The 21,567-nt window shown below is 38.4% G+C and overlaps 2 protein-coding genes across 5 annotated transcripts in view; both read left to right on the top strand.

The window, feature by feature from the left end:
- Positions 1-13,193, top strand: part of LOC110969878 (liprin-alpha-3-like) — a 34,682-nt gene extending 21,489 nt beyond the window's left edge. For 3 of the 4 annotated variants that reach the window (XM_022220073.2, XM_022220068.2, XM_022220062.2), the window contains 16 exons: positions 62-255; positions 1,974-2,217; positions 2,306-2,445; positions 2,543-2,691; positions 2,837-2,933; positions 3,224-3,305; positions 4,252-4,452; positions 4,535-4,597; positions 5,015-5,041; positions 7,837-8,012; positions 8,124-8,221; positions 8,318-8,493; positions 8,645-8,713; positions 9,178-9,340; positions 12,062-12,130; positions 12,255-13,193. In XM_022220073.2, the coding sequence (XP_022075765.1) occupies positions 62-255; positions 1,974-2,217; positions 2,306-2,445; positions 2,543-2,691; positions 2,837-2,933; positions 3,224-3,305; positions 4,252-4,452; positions 4,535-4,597; positions 5,015-5,041; positions 7,837-8,012; positions 8,124-8,221; positions 8,318-8,493; positions 8,645-8,713; positions 9,178-9,340; positions 12,062-12,114 (1,932 nt within the window). In that variant the 3' untranslated portion in view covers positions 12,115-12,130; positions 12,255-13,193. Of the gene's footprint in view, positions 1-61; positions 256-1,973; positions 2,218-2,305; positions 2,446-2,542; positions 2,692-2,836; positions 2,934-3,223; positions 3,306-4,251; positions 4,453-4,534; positions 4,598-4,763; positions 5,042-7,836; positions 8,013-8,123; positions 8,222-8,317; positions 8,494-8,644; positions 8,714-9,177; positions 9,341-12,061; positions 12,131-12,254 lie in introns of those variants that run through there. The other variant, XM_022220081.2, reaches the window with a different exon arrangement.
- Positions 13,194-13,309: 116 nt separating this feature from the next.
- On the top strand, positions 13,310-19,029 carry fgf21 (fibroblast growth factor 21). The gene is made up of 4 exons (XM_051939283.1): positions 13,310-17,850; positions 17,972-18,049; positions 18,206-18,309; positions 18,403-19,029. The coding sequence occupies exons 1-4, from the start codon at positions 17,703-17,705 to the stop codon at positions 18,691-18,693; spliced, it is 621 nt and encodes a 206-aa protein (XP_051795243.1). The 5' UTR covers positions 13,310-17,702; the 3' UTR covers positions 18,694-19,029.
- Positions 19,030-21,567: the final 2,538 nt, after the last annotated feature.

The following is a 21,567-nucleotide window of genomic DNA, read 5'->3' as shown; positions in this document are numbered from 1 at the left end:
ATACCGTTTGTTATAGGGATCATTTCATGCGTCTTTCCACAATTCTTTCTTTCCTTTCCAGTATGGAGAGTGGGACAGCAGCACTATGCTGGGACCTGGGTATGAAGGCGGTGTGGAAGGAGGCTGCTCTGATGATGAGGAGGACAGAGAGACTCTGTTTGGATCAGAGCTGCTGTCTCCCAGTGGACAGACAGATGTACAGACTTTGGCCATCATGCTACAGGAGCAACTGGAGGCCATTAACAAGGAGATTAAGTATGTTTTATGTACTTTAGAGTTTAGATGTGAGATTCTAAGACTGTTTGGGCCAGCCAGTATTTAAAAATTGAAATAAGATAAAACTTTAATTATCAGAAAGTACATTTTTGTGCCAGATACTGCTCAGAAAACACAAACGACATAGCATAAGAAATTCAGTGCTCAAAAAGTAAAATCAACAAAATACAAGTGTGATTCATTACTGTAAAAGTGAGCTAGAGTAAGGCCAGAACGGAACAGTAAAAAGTAATGCTGGTGTTTCACGGCCTGAATTATAAACATATGTACCAACAGTAATTTTCCCGACATAAGTGTTCAAACAACAAATAGACCCTTTTTCCTAGTAACTCGATAGTTCTATCAAAATATGTTCTATTGGTAGTTAGTAACATATAAACAAAGGACTGGAAAATAATAACAGCACTTTGTATAACATAGCCCTGTTTCTGAAATATACACAATAACACATGAATTTGCACAACACATTAAAACACAACCTCAAACTGAGCATGTTTGCCTGTTTATCAACACTAGCAACATACCGCTACTGTGCACGCGGAGCACACATGCTGGTCGCGGCGAGGATGCACTTTTGGCTAGCTGATTAGCTTTAACTCTTGAAAACGCAGAATAACGCACCAAAAACACTCTCAACTCACTCAGCATATCAGCAAAATACATAAAAACAACTACATTCAATTCATACCTCAAGAAGGGAACATGATACTTCCTCTGGCAGCTTCAGTCCGAATGGAGCCCTTCGGTCGAGAGCTCCCCCTTCCGGCTTCCGCAGGCATGAGCAATCAATCGTGATCATTAATTCTCAAGTCTGAATGAGTGGATCAAAGAGCCTGACAACTTCTCAGTTTACTGATAGAGTTTTTAAAGTCTTTTCAGCCCTTTTTGAACAACTACTTTAACCTCATTTACAAAATCCGATTTTTTTTACTGCATTTAATTTTCAAGAGTATTTATAACTCCGTTTTTCTTACATGACATTCAATTTATAGATGAATTCCCCATTTCTATTGTTTATTTCTGAAACCATCAGCTTCTTAATCAAAATCCATCTATCACACTGGCAGGAATATGGGGGTAATAAGTAATATCACACATGCAAATGAAAAAAAATGAAATCAAATATTATATCAAACTGGAAAAATTAAAATAAAATAAAAATTGCATATATTGAATTTGTTCACGGTGAGAGTGAAATGCTGCACATGTGATCAAAAAGTTGTAAATGAAACTGAAATGTTACACCTGAGAAATGAAAATATGAAATATTGCATGTTACATACTGCACATGAAAGGCTGCACATGATGCATAAACTAATATGGGCCAAACTATTTAATGAAATATTGCAAACATTGCTGATTATTCTTTAGATAATGGGTAATGTCTGAGATTTGTTCCAGAAATCTTGCAGAAACACTTCAATTTATCTTTTTTTGGTGCTAGACGTTCAGCAGGCTGAAGATATATTTACACAATTTATTTTGATGTATTGGTACAAGAATGTCCTTGGGCTGATGAGGGTCTAGCACTGAAATGTAATCAAGAACTGTTTTCGCAAGTTCAACAATGTGCCGGAACCTTTTTGAAACTTTTGGAAATGCTCGTCCCCATCCTATTCACCTGTCATATGAAATAGCAGAGTTGCTTTGTCTTAAAGTTTCAGATGCATTTTAGTCCCTCTCTTCTCCCCTTTCAGGCTGATCCAGGAAGAAAAGGAGAGCACAGAGCTGAGGGCAGAGGAGATTGAGAGTCGGGTCAGCAGCGTGGCCCTCGATGCCTCCCCTCTTCCTCCCTCCTCGCTGGGAGGACGGGACAGCGTCGGCAGGGGCTACATGACTCCCTCCATCACCTCCTCCACGTTAGCGTCTCCTTCACCACCCAGCTCTGGACATTCCACCCCCCGTCTGCCACATTCACCTGCCAGGGAGACTGACAGACAGGTGCTGTGTTGAAAAGCGATAAACCAACAAATTAAAAATCAAACTAAGCTGCACTGTGTGAAACTATCGCATTCTTTCCACCCTGCAGAATAGCAAAGACGGTGAAGAATGCCGAGCACTCGCCCTGATCGACTCCACCCCTCCACCTGTTCCACGAGCTCTGCGACTGGACCGGATGACCCACACTCACCCGGGGGCGGGCCTCGACGACCACCGTGAATTTCGCAGGTAACTCTTCATGAACGGTTTATTTGGGCCGGAAATGCACTCAGCGTCTGTGTTGATTCCACCATTGACCCTGTTTTCCCTCTCTCTGTTTGTTCAGTCTCTCTGCTGACGGTGTCACCACAGCTAGCCAGGATTCCCTCCACAAAGCCAGCAAAAAGAAAAGCATTAAGTCATCCATTGGTCGTCTCTTTGGCAAAAAAGAGAAGGGAAGGATCGGTGCACCTGGACGCGAATCTGCCTCGCTGGGTATGTGGACAGATTGGCAGCTACTCGTTCAAAATGCCGTTTGTGTTGTCCAAATGACAGATTTGTCTGTTGACAGCAGGAGAATCATTCACAGTGAGGCAGAAAAAAGAAAGTAATTGTTATTTTTAACATATTATCTTTTCAGCCTCCACACCCTCTGATGACCTGGGATCAGCTGACCCATTAGGTTTGGCCAAACTTGGGACTGGAACAGTGGAAAAAGATCGGCGCAGCAAAAAGAAGTGAGATCAGTCATCTTTCCACACACTTCTCATATTATACAAAGGCCCTGGAACCCTCCTGTAGACTACATTAAATTACACTCAGCTGCCATTAGTAGAGCATAATGCCAACCTGGGCAGGGCTGGGTCTTTTTAGTAACTTGGAGCCATGAATTCAAAAACTCCATGCACTTGTGGTCCTGCAAGACACAAATGTTGTTGATCTTCTATTTATAAAAGGAGACGGAAGTAAGGAGAGATATGGAGAAACTAATCTCTGTCAAATTGCTCTTTTCCACTCTCCCTGCCAGGCATGACTTGTTAGAGGAAGCTTGTCGTCAGGGTCTGCCTTTCGCCTCATGGGACGGCCCAACTGTTGTTACATGGCTTGAGGTATGTATGTCAGGACATCTCTTCCTGTAAAATCCAGTCAGTTTATGGGTAGCCTTTACTCTCTAAGCCCCAAAATCCGTATGTTATCTTTGATCAGAAATCACCCAAATGTCACAATTTATCAGAGCCAGATACCTGAAGAAGTGTCATATTTCTAGCTTTTGGAAAACGTAGCCAAATCTAAGTATAAAATCGTCATTCACTTTATTTTACATGTCTCATTAAAAAAATTGCTTATAGTAAACAGTCTGTGATAATGAGATTCTGTAAAAAACTAAAAAACCTGCCCTCTTTGGTGCAGGCATTAATGACACAGGTGTGATTAGCAGTCATCTGACAATACTTCAGGGAGATTTTGGCTGAACTGCAGGCTGTGTTTACAGAGAGTATAGAGGAGACAAGTATGGAAACCAGTTAAAAATGAATGTTGTAAAACATCTATAGAATGTAGAATCATCAATGCTTTCAGTATTGGTAACACTGGTGGACCTATTGTCGTATACATTGATTCCAAAAAGAAATAAATTAAAATTAAATGTTTTCTTTTTTTATTACTTGTGCCATTATAACTTTGTTGTATTTTACGAAAGGCATACTTGAATTTTCGCTTTCTAGCCATGGTTGTTCTGTTTCCATAGAGGTGGAGGACCTTCACATTGCAGTTGAAAGTGAGCTCACAGTAGTTAAAAATCTGACTGGAGCAAAAAAATATCAAGAAACTGCTTGAGAGGGTTAATGAGTGCATAGAGTCCTAGGCACGCACAATGCAGTGAAAAGTAACCTGTAGCTAACCAGTGTTGCGATAAGGCTAAATGTGAGGGGTTCGGGTTAATTTTAGTAATAGGTCAAGCTGGGGTCTGGACTGCAAAGTCTGTACCTGATCATCTGTGAAGTATAATTATTACCGGTGTTAGATGTGCACCATGTCTTCTTTCTGTTTACCCAGCTGTGGGTTGGGATGCCGGCCTGGTATGTGGCAGCGTGTCGTGCCAACGTGAAGAGCGGCGCCATCATGGCCAATCTGTCGGACACGGAGATCCAGAGGGAGATCGGCATCAGCAACCCTCTGCACCGGCTCAAACTCCGCCTGGCCATCCAGGAAATGGTCTCCCTCACCAGTCCGTCTGCACCTGCCAGCACTCGATCTGTAAGGCTCAGTAGAAAGCGTTGTCAGTGTACATATACTCATGTCAGAAACAGACACTGATGTTTGTTTGCTGTCATTACAGTCAACCAGTAATATTTGGATGACACATGCTGAGATGGAGTCTCTCACTGCTGCCACCAAACCAGTAAGACTGAGTGTTCATTGACATCTTAAATCTAAGAATAATTCATTATTTTATGTTTCATGTGCGTAAAATCTCAGACAGTTTTGATACAAACCGTGTTGCACTATGAATATGAGCAAATCCGTCACGTTGATAAGCTCTTCTCTTTTTCTTTGTCTCTGATTAGGCATGTTTGGCTACACCTTTCCCTTGCCATTCCCTAAAAATCTGTTTTGATGTAGTGATTTTCCAACTAATTCTCACTCACTAACAAAGCTTTTCCTCCTTCTGCCTTCCCTCTCCTCCTCTTCATTCTGCCCTGACGCCGATTCACCATAACACACACACACAAACACACTCTCCCTGGTGAACTTTCCCTCTCTGTGCAACTCTCTCTCCCTTTTCTCTATAAATCTCTTCTCTGCCCGAAACCACAAGGAGCAGAAGGAGTTCAGCTGGGATCAGGTGAGTTTGTGGGAACACGCAGGTGATGGCATGAATTCATATTGATTTGATTGACTAAACAATCAGCTTATTGAGTGATGTACAGCATCTGTGCCCCTATAAATGTGGTCTGTCGCCTATTGTGGTTATCTGTCTGGTGGAGCATGTTTTCTGTCAGGTGATGATAAATTTGTGGTTAATCTGATCTATGTAGGCGACTTTATTGAAAACCAGAAACGTTATGAGAGAAACAACTGAGTAAAAATCGCTTTTAAGTCAGCACTGATTATGCCTTTTCGAAAAAGTCTGGGTGTTAAATAGAAAATAAACTTTGAAATGTATTCAATTTGTAGCAGTTTCTAACTAAAATTAATGGCTTTGTTAATGCAACTAAATCCAGATTCACAAGTTGTAGGGAGTCCAGTGTGATACCACATGGTGAATGCCATTAAATCAGTGCTAATAAGTTCATAATAAATACATGTCTCTGCTCTAGACGTAGTGCAGTTTAGTGCAGATGTAATAAAAAAGGCAGCAAAAAACACAAAATATGTTTCATGACGGAGAAGAATTTTTATAATCTTTTTTAAGTTGTTCCTATTAATAGCTTATGACAAATCCATCAATAATTTACTAGAGAAATTATTAATTTTACCTTCTAAAGCTTGTCTTTACAAACTATTCTGAAGATAAAATCCAGTTGAACATACACTCAACAAAAATATAAACGCAACACTTTTGTTTTTGCTCCCATTTTTTATGAGATGAACTCAAAGATCTAAAACATTTTCCACATACACAATATCACCATTTCTCTCAAATATTGTTCACAAATCTGTCTAAATCTGTGATAGTGAGCACTTCTCCTTTGCTGAGATAATCCATCCCACCTCGCAGGTGTGCCATATCAAGATGCTGATTAGACACCATGATTAGTGCACAGGTGTGCCTTAGACTGCCCACAATAAAAGGACACTCTGAAAGGTGCAGTTTTATCACACAGCACAATGCCAGCGTGTACCAGTTCCCGCCAATATCCAGCAACTTCGCACAGCCATTAAAGAGGAGTGGACCCCCCCACCCCCCCAATAAAACAAAACTGCACCTTTCAGAGTCTCCTTTTATTGTGGGCAGTCTAAGGCACACCTGTGCACTAATCATGGTGTCTAATCAGCATCTTGATATGGCACACCTGCGAGGTGGGATGGATTATCTCAGCAAAGGAGAAGTGCTCACTATCACAGATTTAGACAGATTTGTGAACAATATTTGAGAGAAATGGTGATATTGTGTATGTGGAAAAAGTTTTAAATCTTTGAGTTCAACTCATAAAAAATGGGAGCAAAAACAAAAGTGTTGTGTTTTTATTTTTGTTGAGTGTACAGAGATCATGGACATTCCTAAATATAAACCTCCATTGATGGTTGGTTTTGTCATTTTATCCGGTGCTTCCTGTTACCAGTGTTGCATCATTTTCAGCAGAGGGATGTTTTGTATGAAAGCTGGTCAGCCAGTAGTCCATCTATATTCCTGCAGTATAGAGCATCCAGGAAGGAGAAACAGCTGGAAGAAACACCTGTAGGGAAGATTCTGCGTTTTCCAGACACTTATAGGTTGCACTGTATGTTTTTTTTAGACTTTTTGAGGATCTAATCTTTCTTGTTCCGACAGAAATTCAGACATTTTATGTGTCACATTGTAGGGCAATAAAATAGAAAGAAAGACATTTGGAACAAAGGTTTAGATAATGAATTAAGGAGTGATATAATAACTTTAGTCCAGATATTTTACTTTGCCCTACAACCCTCTGAAATTCAAGCATTGAAATTATTGGTGGAGATTTTATTTCTCTTTTTTAAATGGTTAAATGAAGTTTTTCTTTCTTTTTTCATTTCTGGAGGAGCAGTGGGTGTTCGCGATTTACAAATATTACTATTTTAAGTGTAAGAAAGTCTATATTGATGATACAATAACATCATGAAACTGTTTAATGCATTAAAATAGGAAACAATTGACTTTGAATAGCTGAAACTGTAGTTATAATTCATTATTTAAAGCATTTCTGCACAATATTTTTCTCCCCTCGTGTCTGTGAATGGGGTGAACAAGATGTTAGCAACACATTTAAATATAACATAGTCTAGTACACCATCACCCACTTTGACTTCAATAATAAGCATAATTTTTGAAAAACTGAAAATGTAGAAACTTCATAAAAACAGAATTTATGGCAGAGCTCTTGTGCTGAGTTGCATTACATCTCACAGGCTTTCCGAATAAACTGGTTAGTGAGTGTATAAAGAGACCTGTATTTTACGCTAATATTTGCCACAGGAGGCCCAATTGATGAATTTACTCATGACTCAGTGCTGAGGCCTTTTATATTAGTGATGCCCACTAAAACCCAGTTTTGTATGTTTGTACCACTAAAAAAGTTTCCCGCCAAATTATGCATAATATACTTTTAATATTCTTCTATTCAATAAATTATAGAATACAGGTCAAATACTTACTTACCAAATAAGAGTGCAGGGGGTTCAGTAGCAGAAAGCCACACTGTTGTTGTATGTCTGACAGTATTTTCCTGCCCAAAATATTGCAATGATACAGTTCAGGGTTGGACTTGTCTGCTATAGAGTTTCAAACTGGTGTTGCAGTTTTAAAAATGAGGAGGGTTGGCAAGTGTGTTATTCTTGTTGAAATTTCATCTCATAGCCCTCCTATATATGTTACTTATTAAAACATTTTATACTTACCATGCACTTTGTGTGTGTCCTTTAATAATATTCATGTCTCGCAATCCATCTGTCATCCAGATCTTGGCCTACGGAGACATGAACCATGAGTGGGTGGGAAACGAGTGGCTGCCGAGCCTCGGTCTGCCTCAGTATCGCTCCTACTTCATGGAGTCACTGGTGGACGCTCGTATGCTCGACCACCTCACCAAGAAAGAACTGAGGGGCCAGCTGAAGATGGTGGACAGTTTCCACAGGTCAGGAAGAAGCGTTAATACATTGTTTTTGACGTTTGGTCACATTAGCAGATCAGTTAGATTCCTTCTTGCTTCATCATATTTGCATGCGTCTGCCTTCATTATTTACAGAGTGAGTCTTCACTATGGCATCATGTGCCTGAAGCGCTTGAACTACGACAGGAAGGAGCTGGAAAGGAGGAGGGACGAAAGTCAGCATCAGAATCAAGGTGAGGCCTGTGGACTAAATCTTCACTCCAGACATCCAGTAATTAAATGCACTTCTGGACATTTATTGCACTAATCTTCTTCCTCCGTGTTTACAGATGTGATGGTTTGGTCCAATGAGCGAGTGATGTGTTGGGTTCAATCTATTGGGCTGAAAGAGTTTGCTGACAACCTATTAGAAAGTGGGGTCCATGGGGCCCTCCTTGCACTAGATGACACCTTTGACTACACCGACTTGGCCCTCCTTCTTCAGATACCAAACCAGAACACACAGGTACCTCACAGTGCATAAGACATGCTGCTTGTGACACTGAAATTACAATTACAATTCACGTTGTTGCGTCGTCTGTTTGCATAATGCCAAGATAATCCTAATCTCCAACTCCTAAATTGTCTCAAAACTCTGTTTCGTCTGTCTCATGCAGGCGAGGCAACTCCTCGAGAAGGAGTACAATGCTCTCATCTCCATGGGAACAGAGAGGAGGCCAGATGAGGTAGGACAAAGCAGACTGTCAGTAGAAAAATCAGTCCAGATAATCTTTCCTGCCAGGAGATGGGAATGTGTGTTGATTGTAAGAGTATTTTACTTGACAATAGTGCCTTTGTTCCAGACTTTTCAGATTTTGCCCTTTGTTAAAAAACGTGTCATGACAGACTCATTTCCTCTCAGTGATAAAATAGACAGGAACGTCTCTCTTCCATATAAAGCGAGCCTTGATGGCATCAGCGCTCGTCCTACTGCTGGCAAATTGTTGGCATGCCGCAGTGGTTCAGCTGTGTTTACATGGGTGCTAATTGCTTAGTTACAGCATGTGGGACTAAAAACACACAACAAATCCTGCTTTGTCAAATACCACTATTGTTAAAACCCACTAATGTGTAATGAATAAGGCCGAGAAACAGATCGCCTCTCCTGCTGTTATTTTTAATCACTGGCATTATTCCGTTGCCTCCACAGGACGGCACGAAAACATTCACACGGTCACCATCATGGAGGAAGATGTTCAGAGAGAAGGACCTCCGCGGCGTGACCTCGGACTCCTCAGAAACATTACCTGCCAACTTCCGTGCCTCCGCCATCTCGACCCCCTCCGTCACCCTGAGGAAGGTCCAGAGCGAAGGTGAGGAGTCGTGGCAAAACTGCAGCTGAATGAGCAGCAACATTGAGCGGATCGGGAATTACACTGGGCTCTTCTCCTGTTTAAACATTCGTGAAAACAAAAATACAAAAAACAACGTGTGTTATGAAATGCTCACATACTCATACTAACAAAGTCGAACATTAGTGACACAACAGAAGAAGCTACTGTATGCAGATACGTGTTTGGTTAGCCCGATGTTATTCGTTTACTTACACTCCAGTGAAGAGCCAGGAAGCGAATAACAATAGAAAAAGTGACCAAGATCATGGGAATTTGTGGATTTAGCAACATTTGATTGGTTTTAGAGATACAAAAATCCGCCGATAAGGTCAAAGTGTTGATGACAACAGACAGGAAGCCCACTTACTGTTAGTATGTACATTTAAAAGCTTAAAAAGTGTAAGTGTTGAACCAAAATGCAGTCCAGTAAAATACAAGATTGGTGTTGCAAATTTACCTAACAAGTTTAAAATATCATAGTTGAGATCCTAAAGCATTAATTACTATGTAAATTTGCCTGAGAAATTTAAATAATGTGGTTAAAGCCCTTCAGAGTTATATAAAATACTCATTTACTCTGCATGACCCTGAAATATTATACTGTATATGATACAAACAAACCTGACTAACTTTAATGTTAAGGTTAAAAATTCACAATGTTATATACTCTAACAAATTACCTGACTAATTTAAAAACTGAAGTGATGAAAAATTCTATATGGAAAACCCCACAAAGCCAAAGATTCCCTTTAAACAGACATATTTATGACAGGGGAGTAAGAAGCCTCACTAAAAATAAAGCAAAACATAGGGAAGCTAATGCTGCCAATTTTGTAATCATGCAGTATTTTACAGCAGACAGTTGCTCGTTGGTGTCCAGCATCAAATTCTGTCACTTATTGTCAGCCGTATGACTTTTTATTCTGCTCTAAACTTTCCTTTTGGTTTCAGTTAATTCCTCTCCAGCTTTTAGATTAGAAATACGTTGTAGTGATGGATTACTGATCACAATTTGTGGTTAAAACTGAAAATATCTTCCTACCCAAACGTGAAACTTATGAAGGTTGAAATAGGAGGAGTGTTTCTGTAAGAGTTTATGAGTTTCGTTCGTGTTCTCCTTTGATTTTGTTGACATCTTGAGAAGTGGATGGTCTCTGCTGAACACGAGGAAACACAGGAAATCCTTTGAGCTCTCCATTACACAGCTTTGTTTAATGTCAGGTTTTATTCCGTTCTGAGTCATATGATGAAATTCACGTGAAACTTTCGTTAAGTGCTTTCAGTAACACGCGCTCACATTACAGACAATGTCAACAGGTTAGGGAGGTTAGCAATAAAAGTCATTGACATACTTACCGGGAAGTGGAAAATACGATTTAAAAAAAAAAGAGTTGAGCATTCTGGTTAACAGTTCATTTGTACGGAATTGTAGAAGGTTAGGGTTACCAACTCACTGTCAGTGGTGGAAGATGTTTTCAGATTCTTTACTAAAGTAAAAGTAATATCATCAACTTTTTGTGTCAGTGCTTTTCTAATATATATGATAATATATGTTTTTGGATGAGTTTTGCTGCTCCATTACTGTTTGTGTTTCAGGCGTTAATTTTAGCTACTTTACATACTGTTTGGTAATTTAATCTACAGTATTACAACATTTCTTTGTAGTATTTCTGTAGTCTTGTGCAAGTCCTACCCCTTTATAGAAACTAGAGAGTGGTGAGAACTAAAAAAAAGGCTGTTGTGCAGTATGACACAGATGTAATACCATAAATGTATTTTATGATGAATGAATTATTTTATATGACAAAACTTGACCTGGAATCAACGTGTTGAACGTTTTTTAAAGTGCAGACAGATGTTACCAATGGTGGAAAAAATGGTGACTCTACATACCAAAGATATTTTACTGCTCAGGTTTTATATTTGTTTACATACTTCTGTGTTCTGTGTAATCACAGCCTGTAGTTAAATGGAAGTTCCCAGAATTTGTGTCACCTAACTAATGGTACCAGATAAATCACTAATAGTTTCTTGTTTGCGCTGAGGAGTTATTTTTAGACTTTTTTAAAAATGTTTTTTTAGAAGATTTGTAAATAAAGCATGTAGAATAAAGTGATTTTGGTCAAATATGATGATTTTAAGCTTAGACTTGGTTAAGCTTTCTGATGGAATCATACATGATCAGTTCAAGGACCATTGGAAAGTTGAAAATCTGACAATTCTGACAAGTTCTTACAGAATTTTAGAAAACTAACTGAGGGAAACCAGTTTAATTGTTTAATTAGACTACTCAACGATGGTCGATACTCACAACGACCATCGTTGAGTAGTCAGATGAGTTTTTGTATCGGTCGTTGGAATAATAGCCCTGGACACACCTCACAGAGGTTTAAAAGCTGAGGCAACATTAACCACCACCAGAACTGAAGAAGCCTCTTGGATGAGAGGTGAAACGTCTTCAAGGAACTTTCTTAAAGTCCAATGGATTTATTTAAACTACTTTGGACACTCAAGGAAGTGCACTTGGTTACATTCCACCACTGCTTTGATTTATACAGACACAGAGTATCATAACTTATCAGGGTCAAAATATATTCAATGGAAGCTCTAATATTATTAATTTTTTAAATACAGTTTTCCTTTTTGTTTATCTGATATTTCTCCATTAATATTTACTAATTACCTTATTCTCTCTGTCAGTAAACTCTGGTCCAAGAGGAGAGTCGGGGTCCGTGAGAACATATTCCTGCTAAAAGATAAGCACACCAGGTGAGTACAACACTGTATGTGTTCCCTAAACATATCTTGCATGAACACCAAATCAGTCATCTCATCTCAGCGGAGGCTTTTACAGTTCTTTAAGGTGTGTTTTCTATTATTTATTTTTTTATAGAAGCCCACCTCCATCCCAACCCAAGGAAAAAAAGAGAACATCACATTTTTGAAGAAAAAAACCTGAGGAACAAAAAAACAAAACATGGACACTAGAAGATGACCAACGACGTTCGAGGCGCATCTCGAATAATCAAAGACACTGAGTGAATGATTTGTGAAAAGATGATAAAATAATGCGTGAATGTCTGTTTACCCATCAGTTTCTCTCTCTTTCTCTCTCTCTCTCTCTCTCTCTCTCTTTCTCTCTCTCTCTCTCTCATCTTGATCCATAGTTGTGGCATGATGCTGTTTGATTCTGTAGAAAGTGGCCTGTAGAAAGTGACCATTGCCTATCGTGAATTCATCTTCCGTTTTTGAGTGTGAGATGGCAATATTGACACAATGAATTTATAGTTTTTAAAACTGGAAAAAAAAAATGCATTCCTTTTCGGATCAAGAGAATGACGACACACATCCTTTCAGTTGATCTGACTATGATTTAGACTGATAATAGAACATACTCTGCCTATAGGAACATCACAATACAGTCCGGTCTGGGAAGAGGGAGGCTCAATGGGAGAATGTCGGTGATTATACACAGAGGGGGGAGTCAAATGTATGTTCTTAAGCCATAACAGATATGAGATGCACAAATGTGAATAGGACAGACAATGAGACAATTAGCCAAGTGCTTTATGACAAAATCCTATTCAAAATGAGGGGGAAAAAAGAGTTTAGCTCGAGAGCATTTGTGTTAATATGCATGCCAAAATCAACCATTTTAGAGTGAACGTCATGATATCAATCATCTAATGATGTGAAAGCTTGGGTCAGGACTTTGTAAAATGTGTGTATTTTATTTTTATCATTTTTTATGATAACTGCTATTGTATGTACGTATGTATGTATGTACAGTATGTATGTGTGTGTATTAAACTGTATGTTCATTTCATACTTAGTTTTAAGACTGACTGTAATTTCATTTTAGGTTGAACAAAGGAAAATATGTTTTAAATTATGGACATTTAAGATATGCTACTTGTATGTGTACATTTTGAAAAACAAAATTGTGTTATGATTTCAAATTCATATTATTGGAGAGTAGTGATGATAATTGAATATAATATGATAACAATAATGATAATGATTGTAAAAGCTGTAATTAAAAAAAACATACCTGTAACGTGCTGCTGAAGGAGTTATTTCGCCCCTCACACTGACAGAAGATCACAGGTAAGATGTGAAACTTGGCCGTCTTTTGGAGTGTGTGTCATTAAAATGCAGATGCTCAGTTTATCCTGCAGGTCAAAGTTGACTCGTTTTCAAGTTTGAAAATGTGGGGAAAAAATATATATTTTCACTGTGAAACTTCTGATGTCCAAATTTTCAACATTTTTGAGAAATCTTTGAACATTTTTTGGTGGAAAAAGGAAATGTTGAAAATGTTAACATTCACACACAAAAAATCACTGGATTTTGGTTGATTTTTTTGTGAACGTTCTTAAGAAAATAATAGAAGTTTTACTGACATACATGTAATCACTTTAAATATTTTTAGGATTTTTTTGGGAAGATTTTTACTCATTTTTTGGAAAATATTTACAACAATTTTCTTGCCAAATTTGGGGGATTTTTTTTAAATAAAACTTTTTAGGGAAACTTTTAAGGAATTATTGGAATTTTCTTCCAGAAGGTTTTGCAAATTTTCAGAAATTTGGAGAAATTTTTTTGCTGAATTTTGGATTTTTTTTCAGACAAGGAAACAACATTTTTTGGTGCCCTTAAATGAGGACAACAGGAGGGTTAAATGCAGCTTTGCAGCAGCTTTACTGCACTACAGTCAGGGATGAAACTTAAGGCATGTTTAGCATGAATTAGGAACAAGGCTTAGAAAGGTGTTATATTCTTGTTTTCACTTTTAGTTTGGCTCCATGACAGAGTGTGTGTGCACTTTAGGGCATCCCTGTTGGTAGTTGAAGCTCTTCATGACTATATTACATTAAATACTCAAACTCAGTCTTCTAATTAACATCCACTCCATGATTTTGCTCAGCCAAGTTTGAATTGAGCACCACCGAGCTGGAGATGAGCCAAAGCAGGAAGAGGAAACCCCAGTGCTTTTTGGCCATGGTGAAGGTTATAAATAGCAGGTATTTGTGTTCCAAACAGGTGATGAGAGATATTTTTTTCTATTTTGAAACTTATCGTAGAAATCCCTAATGTATGGAATAATGCTGTATTCATGAAATGAGTTAAAGAGGTTCAGCCGCCCTTCAGCTCAAAAATGAGCAGACTTTAATTAAGTTCATGATGTTTTTCTCGCCCACGTTCTGTATTCTTGGCACACACAGCGGTAGCACTTCCTATCAGTTCTGAGGTGATGCTGGAGGTTTATGAAGTAAACAGGAAAACATAGCATAAACATGAAGGAATATTTCTCCGTGTCTACAACTGCTGTTGTGTTTACAGTATATAAGAGAAGTGAAAAACATCCCGTGCAATATCACTTCAATGTCAAATTATTCAAAAGTGCATCACCTTACAGTGAATGTCTTACTACTAAGTTGAACGGTGGGGTATTTGTTGTTATGTAAAGTGAAAAACTAACAGTATAGATTGACTTTATTAAAAATGGAGGCCCCATCATAGAGACACAATGCAACAAAATTCAGTACTCTACGTAGGTCGTGTTACTACTGAGATTCATATCTTTAAATTTTTAACACTTCACATGTCCACTTATATTTGATGAAAGACTAAATCCTTGATATGGCGGAGACTAAATTTCTAAATAAAGTCCTACCATCTTTCAGAGACTTTTTTTTCAGCAGCTCTTTACTGAGTGGTTATGTTAGCCTAGCCGCGCTAGACCCATGCTCTGAAGACGCAAGGGTCTAGGCACTCTCGACAGGGAGGGAGGCGGGCTAAAAGGTTGCCTATCAAATCCCTCTACAGCAACTGGGTAGGTATACAACCAATCAGCGCAACAAATAGGCTCCGAGAGCGCCGGAAATCAGAGGATGTGGTAGTTCGGTGAAGCCTTATTTATACAGTCAATGGGTGAAGCTCAAGTATATTACAGACATGTTAACAGAAAGATTATTCAGAGTCGGTGCTAATGGAGCTCAACGACTGTTGTCGTTTTTGTTGTCGACCCTGGCAGAGAATTAAATTCGTTGCCGTGGGTTGTCTAGCGCGGCTAGACTAGTTGTTTCCGGTTGTTTCTGTCAGAATCGTCGTGCCTCTGTCGTCACTTCTGACTCTACACTTCATGGTGATTGGTCAGGCCAGTTTTAGGAGAATCCAGCCTCGAGCCTTATGGAGGGTAACTAGAACCACTCTGGCAGAGAATTAAATTCGTTGCCGTGGGTTGTCTAGCGCGGCTAGACTAGGGTTATGTGGCTTATAGTTGTCACTTTTTTGCCTTTACAATTTTTTCTTTGTGCTTTGGATCACTGTTCTGCTGGAATATTCCTTTTCTGCAAACTGCTACTTTTTGCACTCATGCAGCCTTATATCATGACGCTCTGTTCTTCACTGTCAGAACTTTGCATTCATTGTGGTCCACAGTCTCGTGTGAAATATACTAGACATCTGATCCCAACAAATTTGTCTTGGTCTCATCTGATCAAAAAATGCTTTCAGTATTAATCAGGCTTCTTTTAACATCCTTTAGCAAAGCACTTTCTGGTCTGGTTGCAGACAACCACTGCTGATTAGTGGTACTATGATTTGTTCTTGACCTCCTGATTACTGTTGCAACTGTGTTTCAGCTGATTTTTAGTTGATCGCCAATCGTCCTGTATTCTATTTAATATTTCTGAAGACTCACAATCACATTTTTCAGTTCCTCTGGCAATTCATTTCAGTGTGGAGCCATGATGTAGACACGCATATATACACAGTCTAAAGGTCTCAAACTGAGAAAGCTCTGTGTTGGGGGATGATTTTATAACAATGTTAATGCAATTAGGCTAACTGGAAGTCACAGATATAATCAGTTTAGTTCCAGTGATCACAGGTTCTGTCATTAGGTTCCTACTTTGTGGCCTGTATTTTCAATATATCCTCTCTAAATTATTTGTTTTTTTGATTGTGTACAGGAAATAATGCAGTTGAGAGGCCATTCCATTTGAATCATTTGACATTTTGGTGATATTGCAGGGTAGTGTACTCACCTCTCTTGACTGTTAATATCAAGAAATGGGTCAAAAATATAGATATTTTATAATATATTTCCGTGTCACAAATAGAAAGTTGAATAGATTAAGCTTGCTGAAGGTATTTCTGTATTTTTCAACATTTTAAAATTTTCCAGAATCAGCAATGACTTATCCCCTTGGCCTTAAGAACAGCAGACTTCCATAGCCTAATGACGTTTGATGCTGTATAACACAACTCTCACACCCTATTAAGTCTGACAGGTGAACAAGTGAGTAAGGGAACAGTATGAACTGAATCCGTCATCACAATACAATGTGACGAGAAAGCCTCTCAGTGACCTACCGCCTTTCTTAACTGGGGAATTTACAATCTGACATGCAGGCTTCTCCCTGGTGACTGCACAGCTGCAATCCTGTAAACACTCACGCTGCCTTAAATCAGTTTCACCCACTCTTTTCCCCTCATTCCCTCGCTCAAACACACACACAACAAAATGAGATAAACACCCCAAAACCCAAAACAGTCTACATCACTTCCCCTTGTGTCTGCCTGCCAATGTCTTTGGCAAATGACGCATGTGTTTGTGTTACATCTTCTTGCAGTTGTGAAATGTGTATATTTTAGAAGTGGAAGCCTGAATGGGAACACGTGGAGGGTTTCGGTAAATGGTTTTGTCCAGGCATGACAAAGCCTAATTAGTGATACTTTTTCTTGTTTTTGTCAAATCATCCCGAGATGTTTTATTGTACTGAGACATGTTCGAAAGTAGTGACGTGAAACAAAAGTATTTTCAATTATGTGTACTTAAGCAATAAATACATTTTCATAAATTGTACATACATTATAACACTGTATGCATACTATTATTATTCAGATATATACATCAATAAAATACGGTGCTTACAGGGGTAAATGATACAATTTGGGGTCATGTAAAAATATATTTATATGCTTCTTTTCTGAGGAATTTTAACCCACCTGATCAAGTGGAAGTCTAAAAACACAACTTCACGAGCAACTCTTACTGTAAACGCCAGCGAGAAGCCCATAAATAGTGTGAGAATGCAGGTTCTTCCTCTCAGCATTCAATCACAGTTTTGTACAAATGTCTGACTCATACTTACTCTCACGAATTGGGACCTCCTTCTCGTAACTCCCTTATAAGAGTGCAAAACCTGCTCCTGTTCAGAAGTTGCCTGTACAGAGTCACATATTTTTCCTATTTATTATTTAATTAGCTATTTATTTGTATTTATTCCTTATTTATCTTGTTTCAAGGCTACCTTGAACTTTTTTCTTCCAAATGTATTTAATTCCAAACCATCCTTTTTCTTACCTGTCTTCTTTATTCTTGATTTTTTATCTTCCTTTCTCTTTATCGTTCTACCTCCCTGACTCCAACCCACTTCTATCCTTTAATAATCAAGTCAGAGAAGTGCATCTCTACACAGGTATTTATGACGCTTTTTATTTCTGTGAATTAGCTCAATGCAAATATCTGAGAAGTGCTGAGAAGTTGCTCTTAAACGCCTTAATTGCTCTCATTATGCTGATTTCTCTCTTCCATTGCAGAAAACCATAGACGTGGCATGTATCTGCAGATGACCCCAGATGGGAGAGTGACAGGGAGTGATGCTCAGACTCCTTACAGTGAGTATTAACTGCATAAATCAGTTACAAACAGCAGATATGGGCTTGACATCGCATATTTTCACGGACTACACTGGATAATGTGGGCCCCAGAAGACTGACACCTGCAGGAAGCTTTTACAGAAGAAACATCATTTCATGTTTTTGTGATTTCAGGTGTCCTGCAGCTAAAATCCGTTAAACCAGGACATGCAGTCATCAGGGGACTATCGTCATCCCTGTTCCTCTGTGTGGACAGTGGAGGCCATTTAAGAGGGCAGGTAAGCTTGAAGACAGCTTCAACATCCCTTCTACGACTATTAATCTTCGCTCTGAGTTGTCCTCTGATGATTTATAACTGGTGTCACTTTCAGAGTCAGTACTCAGAGTCTGACTGCACCTTCAAAGAGCTGCTGCTGGCTGATGGATATACCCGTCTCCTGTCCTCGCACAATGGACTTCCGGTGTCGCTGGCGTCAAAACATTCCCCAGATCGACTCTCAGTCCCTTTCACTCGATTCCTACCGATCAGGAACACTTTGACGGGAGCAAGTGTGTCTGAGCAACCAACAAACACTGAAAGGACTTTCAACATGGACTCTGGTGACCTTCTTGGAATGGGTCTAAATTCATTGGTCAGTCCTCAGTTTTCAGTGAGCAAGTAAGAACCGGACTGCTCTGTTATTGTGGCTTTGAAATTCTTTAGAAACCATGGACCTGACTTTGTTGTGAGATGAGTAGTTTGTTTCTTTTTGGTTTATTATGTCTCTGTGAAGGCAGTATTGATCTAAGTTATTTATTTATGTATTTATTGTGTATTTTAATGGTTATTTAAAGATAACTTTGTTTCGAGATTTTATGGTTTGTAGTTTAAAGTGTATGTGTGTGTCTAAGAAACTGGCTCATATTGCAACTGATTTTGATATGTGAGGCTTTTGGAGATTCTCTAAGCTAAAGAGCTTGCCTGGAAAGTCCAATAAATCTTACATTTTACAATTCAAGTGTGTTTATGAAACTGCTTAGAATTTTGGAATGAAAAAATAATATGATATAACTTTTTCTTGTCTAAATCAATCGTGCAATGATAAAGGAATGGGATTCAGGAATTGGACAAACCAGGAAGGATTTGCCAAATAAGAAGAACATATTCTAGCTAATGATTATCCATCTCCCATGCAGAAGTGAGGAAACGGGCTGATTATTGAGAGGCCAAGAGCACTCTCTAGTGGACAAATACAAAATGACATGAAGTACTTCAAGTTCCCTGCACCACTTTGTGGGTTCTAGCGAATGGGTCTATATGTCAGATAAAACGTATGTATGTGTTTTTAACCGGCAGTATTTTACTGCGATGTAGAGTGTCAGGGCAGCTGTCAGTTATTTAACTAATTCAGAGTAATTGCAGGTGCGTGCAGTTCCTTTGTGAGGTGGAGCCCTAGTCCAACAAAAATACATAAATAGCAATTTTTGGGCTGTATAACTTCAGTTGTCTTGATAAAATGATCTTTGAACATAAGTTGACTTGATTTCAAAACTATCACTGTGGTCAAGACTGCTACATATTTAATTAACTCTACTTAAATTGAAGGCCTCTGGACTTTTTTCATGACTGTAGAAAGGAGGGTTGAAGAGAGCTGTAGATTTTTCATTCATAAACATGGTTCTTATATGAAGGTTTTCAATATATAATCAAAAGCGCATCTACTGCAGCTATAATACAACAAAGTTCAGACTGTTTTGACAAGCTGTTTGCTACTATGAGGTTAAATTCCTCCTTAAAACCACTGTCTGGTGAAAATGAAGATTTTTTACCTTGTTTACATGGCAACACTGTGTTTTTATATACTAGAAGACATATCATGGAATAAGCAGTCAATGCCATGACCAAGCATTTCTACCTTGAAGCTGCAGGGATATGATTACAAAAAAAGCTATCAGGATACATAATGTGGGACATAATGAGCACATTAACCTTTGCTTTGAAATTTACCGATTTTAGTTAAGTTTAGAACTGCACAAATGATGTCCAAAGCAAGCAACATCTTACTCTCTAACAACATGCAATAATTGCTCAGAAGTAAAATTGCACGTTATGAATTAAGAAGAAATTTTCAATTTAAAAAGCCACTCGCTCAGAGTACCATGAAGAGTAGATGTTTATTAATATGTGGGGAAAACCATTGGAATGGTCTGGTTGAGGACTTCAAAATGAATACAACTATAAAACATTAAAAAAAAAGAATAGAGAAAAAGACTCCTTGAAAAACAGAGTGATGTGGAAAATTAAATATGTTGTGGAGTCTCTAAAGAGGTATAGAATTATAAGGTTTGAGGTAGACAGAAAACAATAAGATATGTGATGTACAGATATGTGAGGGCACAATAGTTTAATAAGTTAAACTTCATCGTATTCGTTTTCAGACATTATTTTAGGTTTTGGATTTGCTTTAGTTGTTTTGTTTTTTTATATTGTGTGTCTATTTTCTCTTTTGTCTCTGTAACAATGTGGCATGTCTGACATAAATTAAATGAAATAATGACAGTCTCAAAAACAAGGATTAATAAAACTGGGGTGTCGTATGCAGCAAATCTAAAGAACTAATCTGTCAGCTTTCATGGTGGGGCTTTCTGCATCATTACTTCAGAATCAGTTTTTAGTTCAAGCATGTATAGCTGACTTACTCTAATATAAACAAATGTCGCGTACTGCAGAGTCCTTTACGGTGGCTGGGCTGAGTTGAAGGTTACACTGAAGCTATTTTCAGGCAGGAAGGGATTATTTTCAAGGGAAAAAAAACATCTAAATATGTAACTTCGATACATAGAGATCAGATTTTACTTTGAAAACTTGGCCTGTGTGCACAAAGGAAGAAAAATTCTTAGCTTTTGTTGTTCATTTTTTTCTGGATTGCGATTTTTTTTTAGCAAGATCAGATTCGCAAAAACAAATTCAAAGAATAATCATTTTACACATTTAGGAAGCCAAGCAGTTTTCTTGTATTGTTGCACATTTTCTGTTAGTATTTGGTCTCTTGTTTCCTGCCTTGTTCACATAAAAAATTTGATATTCCTTGATTTGCCCTTTAACTGACTATTAAACTGACATCAATAACACAGACTAAAACACATTACTGAAGCAGTTTACGCTAGCAACGCCTGTACACATACCTTCCATGGGTCATCACTGTGATCTCGTGGAAAGTCTTATGTGTTCCAGTGAAAATGAGGACAATGCTATTGGAAGCTACGGCTTATAACGGCTTAGTAGCTGTTGAATATGTGGACCACTGCCACACATAAGTGAAACACAAGCTCATTCTGGCACCGTGTTGCTTAGGGAGGCAGTAGCCTAAGCAATGACGGACGGATTAGGTATAATTGTATTTCTCTAATTTGATATATTTCAGATCCTAAAATAACACAGCTGTATCTAGCAGTCAAGTATTATTTTCTCAGTGGCACCACAATAAGTTTAAATCTTTTCTCTAATGACCCAACACCACGGGCAACTATAGATAACACTACTCTTTTTAAGAAAA

Source organism: Acanthochromis polyacanthus, chromosome 19 (assembly GCF_021347895.1).
Source record: "Acanthochromis polyacanthus isolate Apoly-LR-REF ecotype Palm Island chromosome 19, KAUST_Apoly_ChrSc, whole genome shotgun sequence".
NCBI lineage: Eukaryota > Metazoa > Chordata > Actinopteri > Pomacentridae > Acanthochromis > Acanthochromis polyacanthus.
Note: the sequence above shows the minus strand (reverse complement) of the source record. Positions and strands in the feature narration are given on the sequence as shown.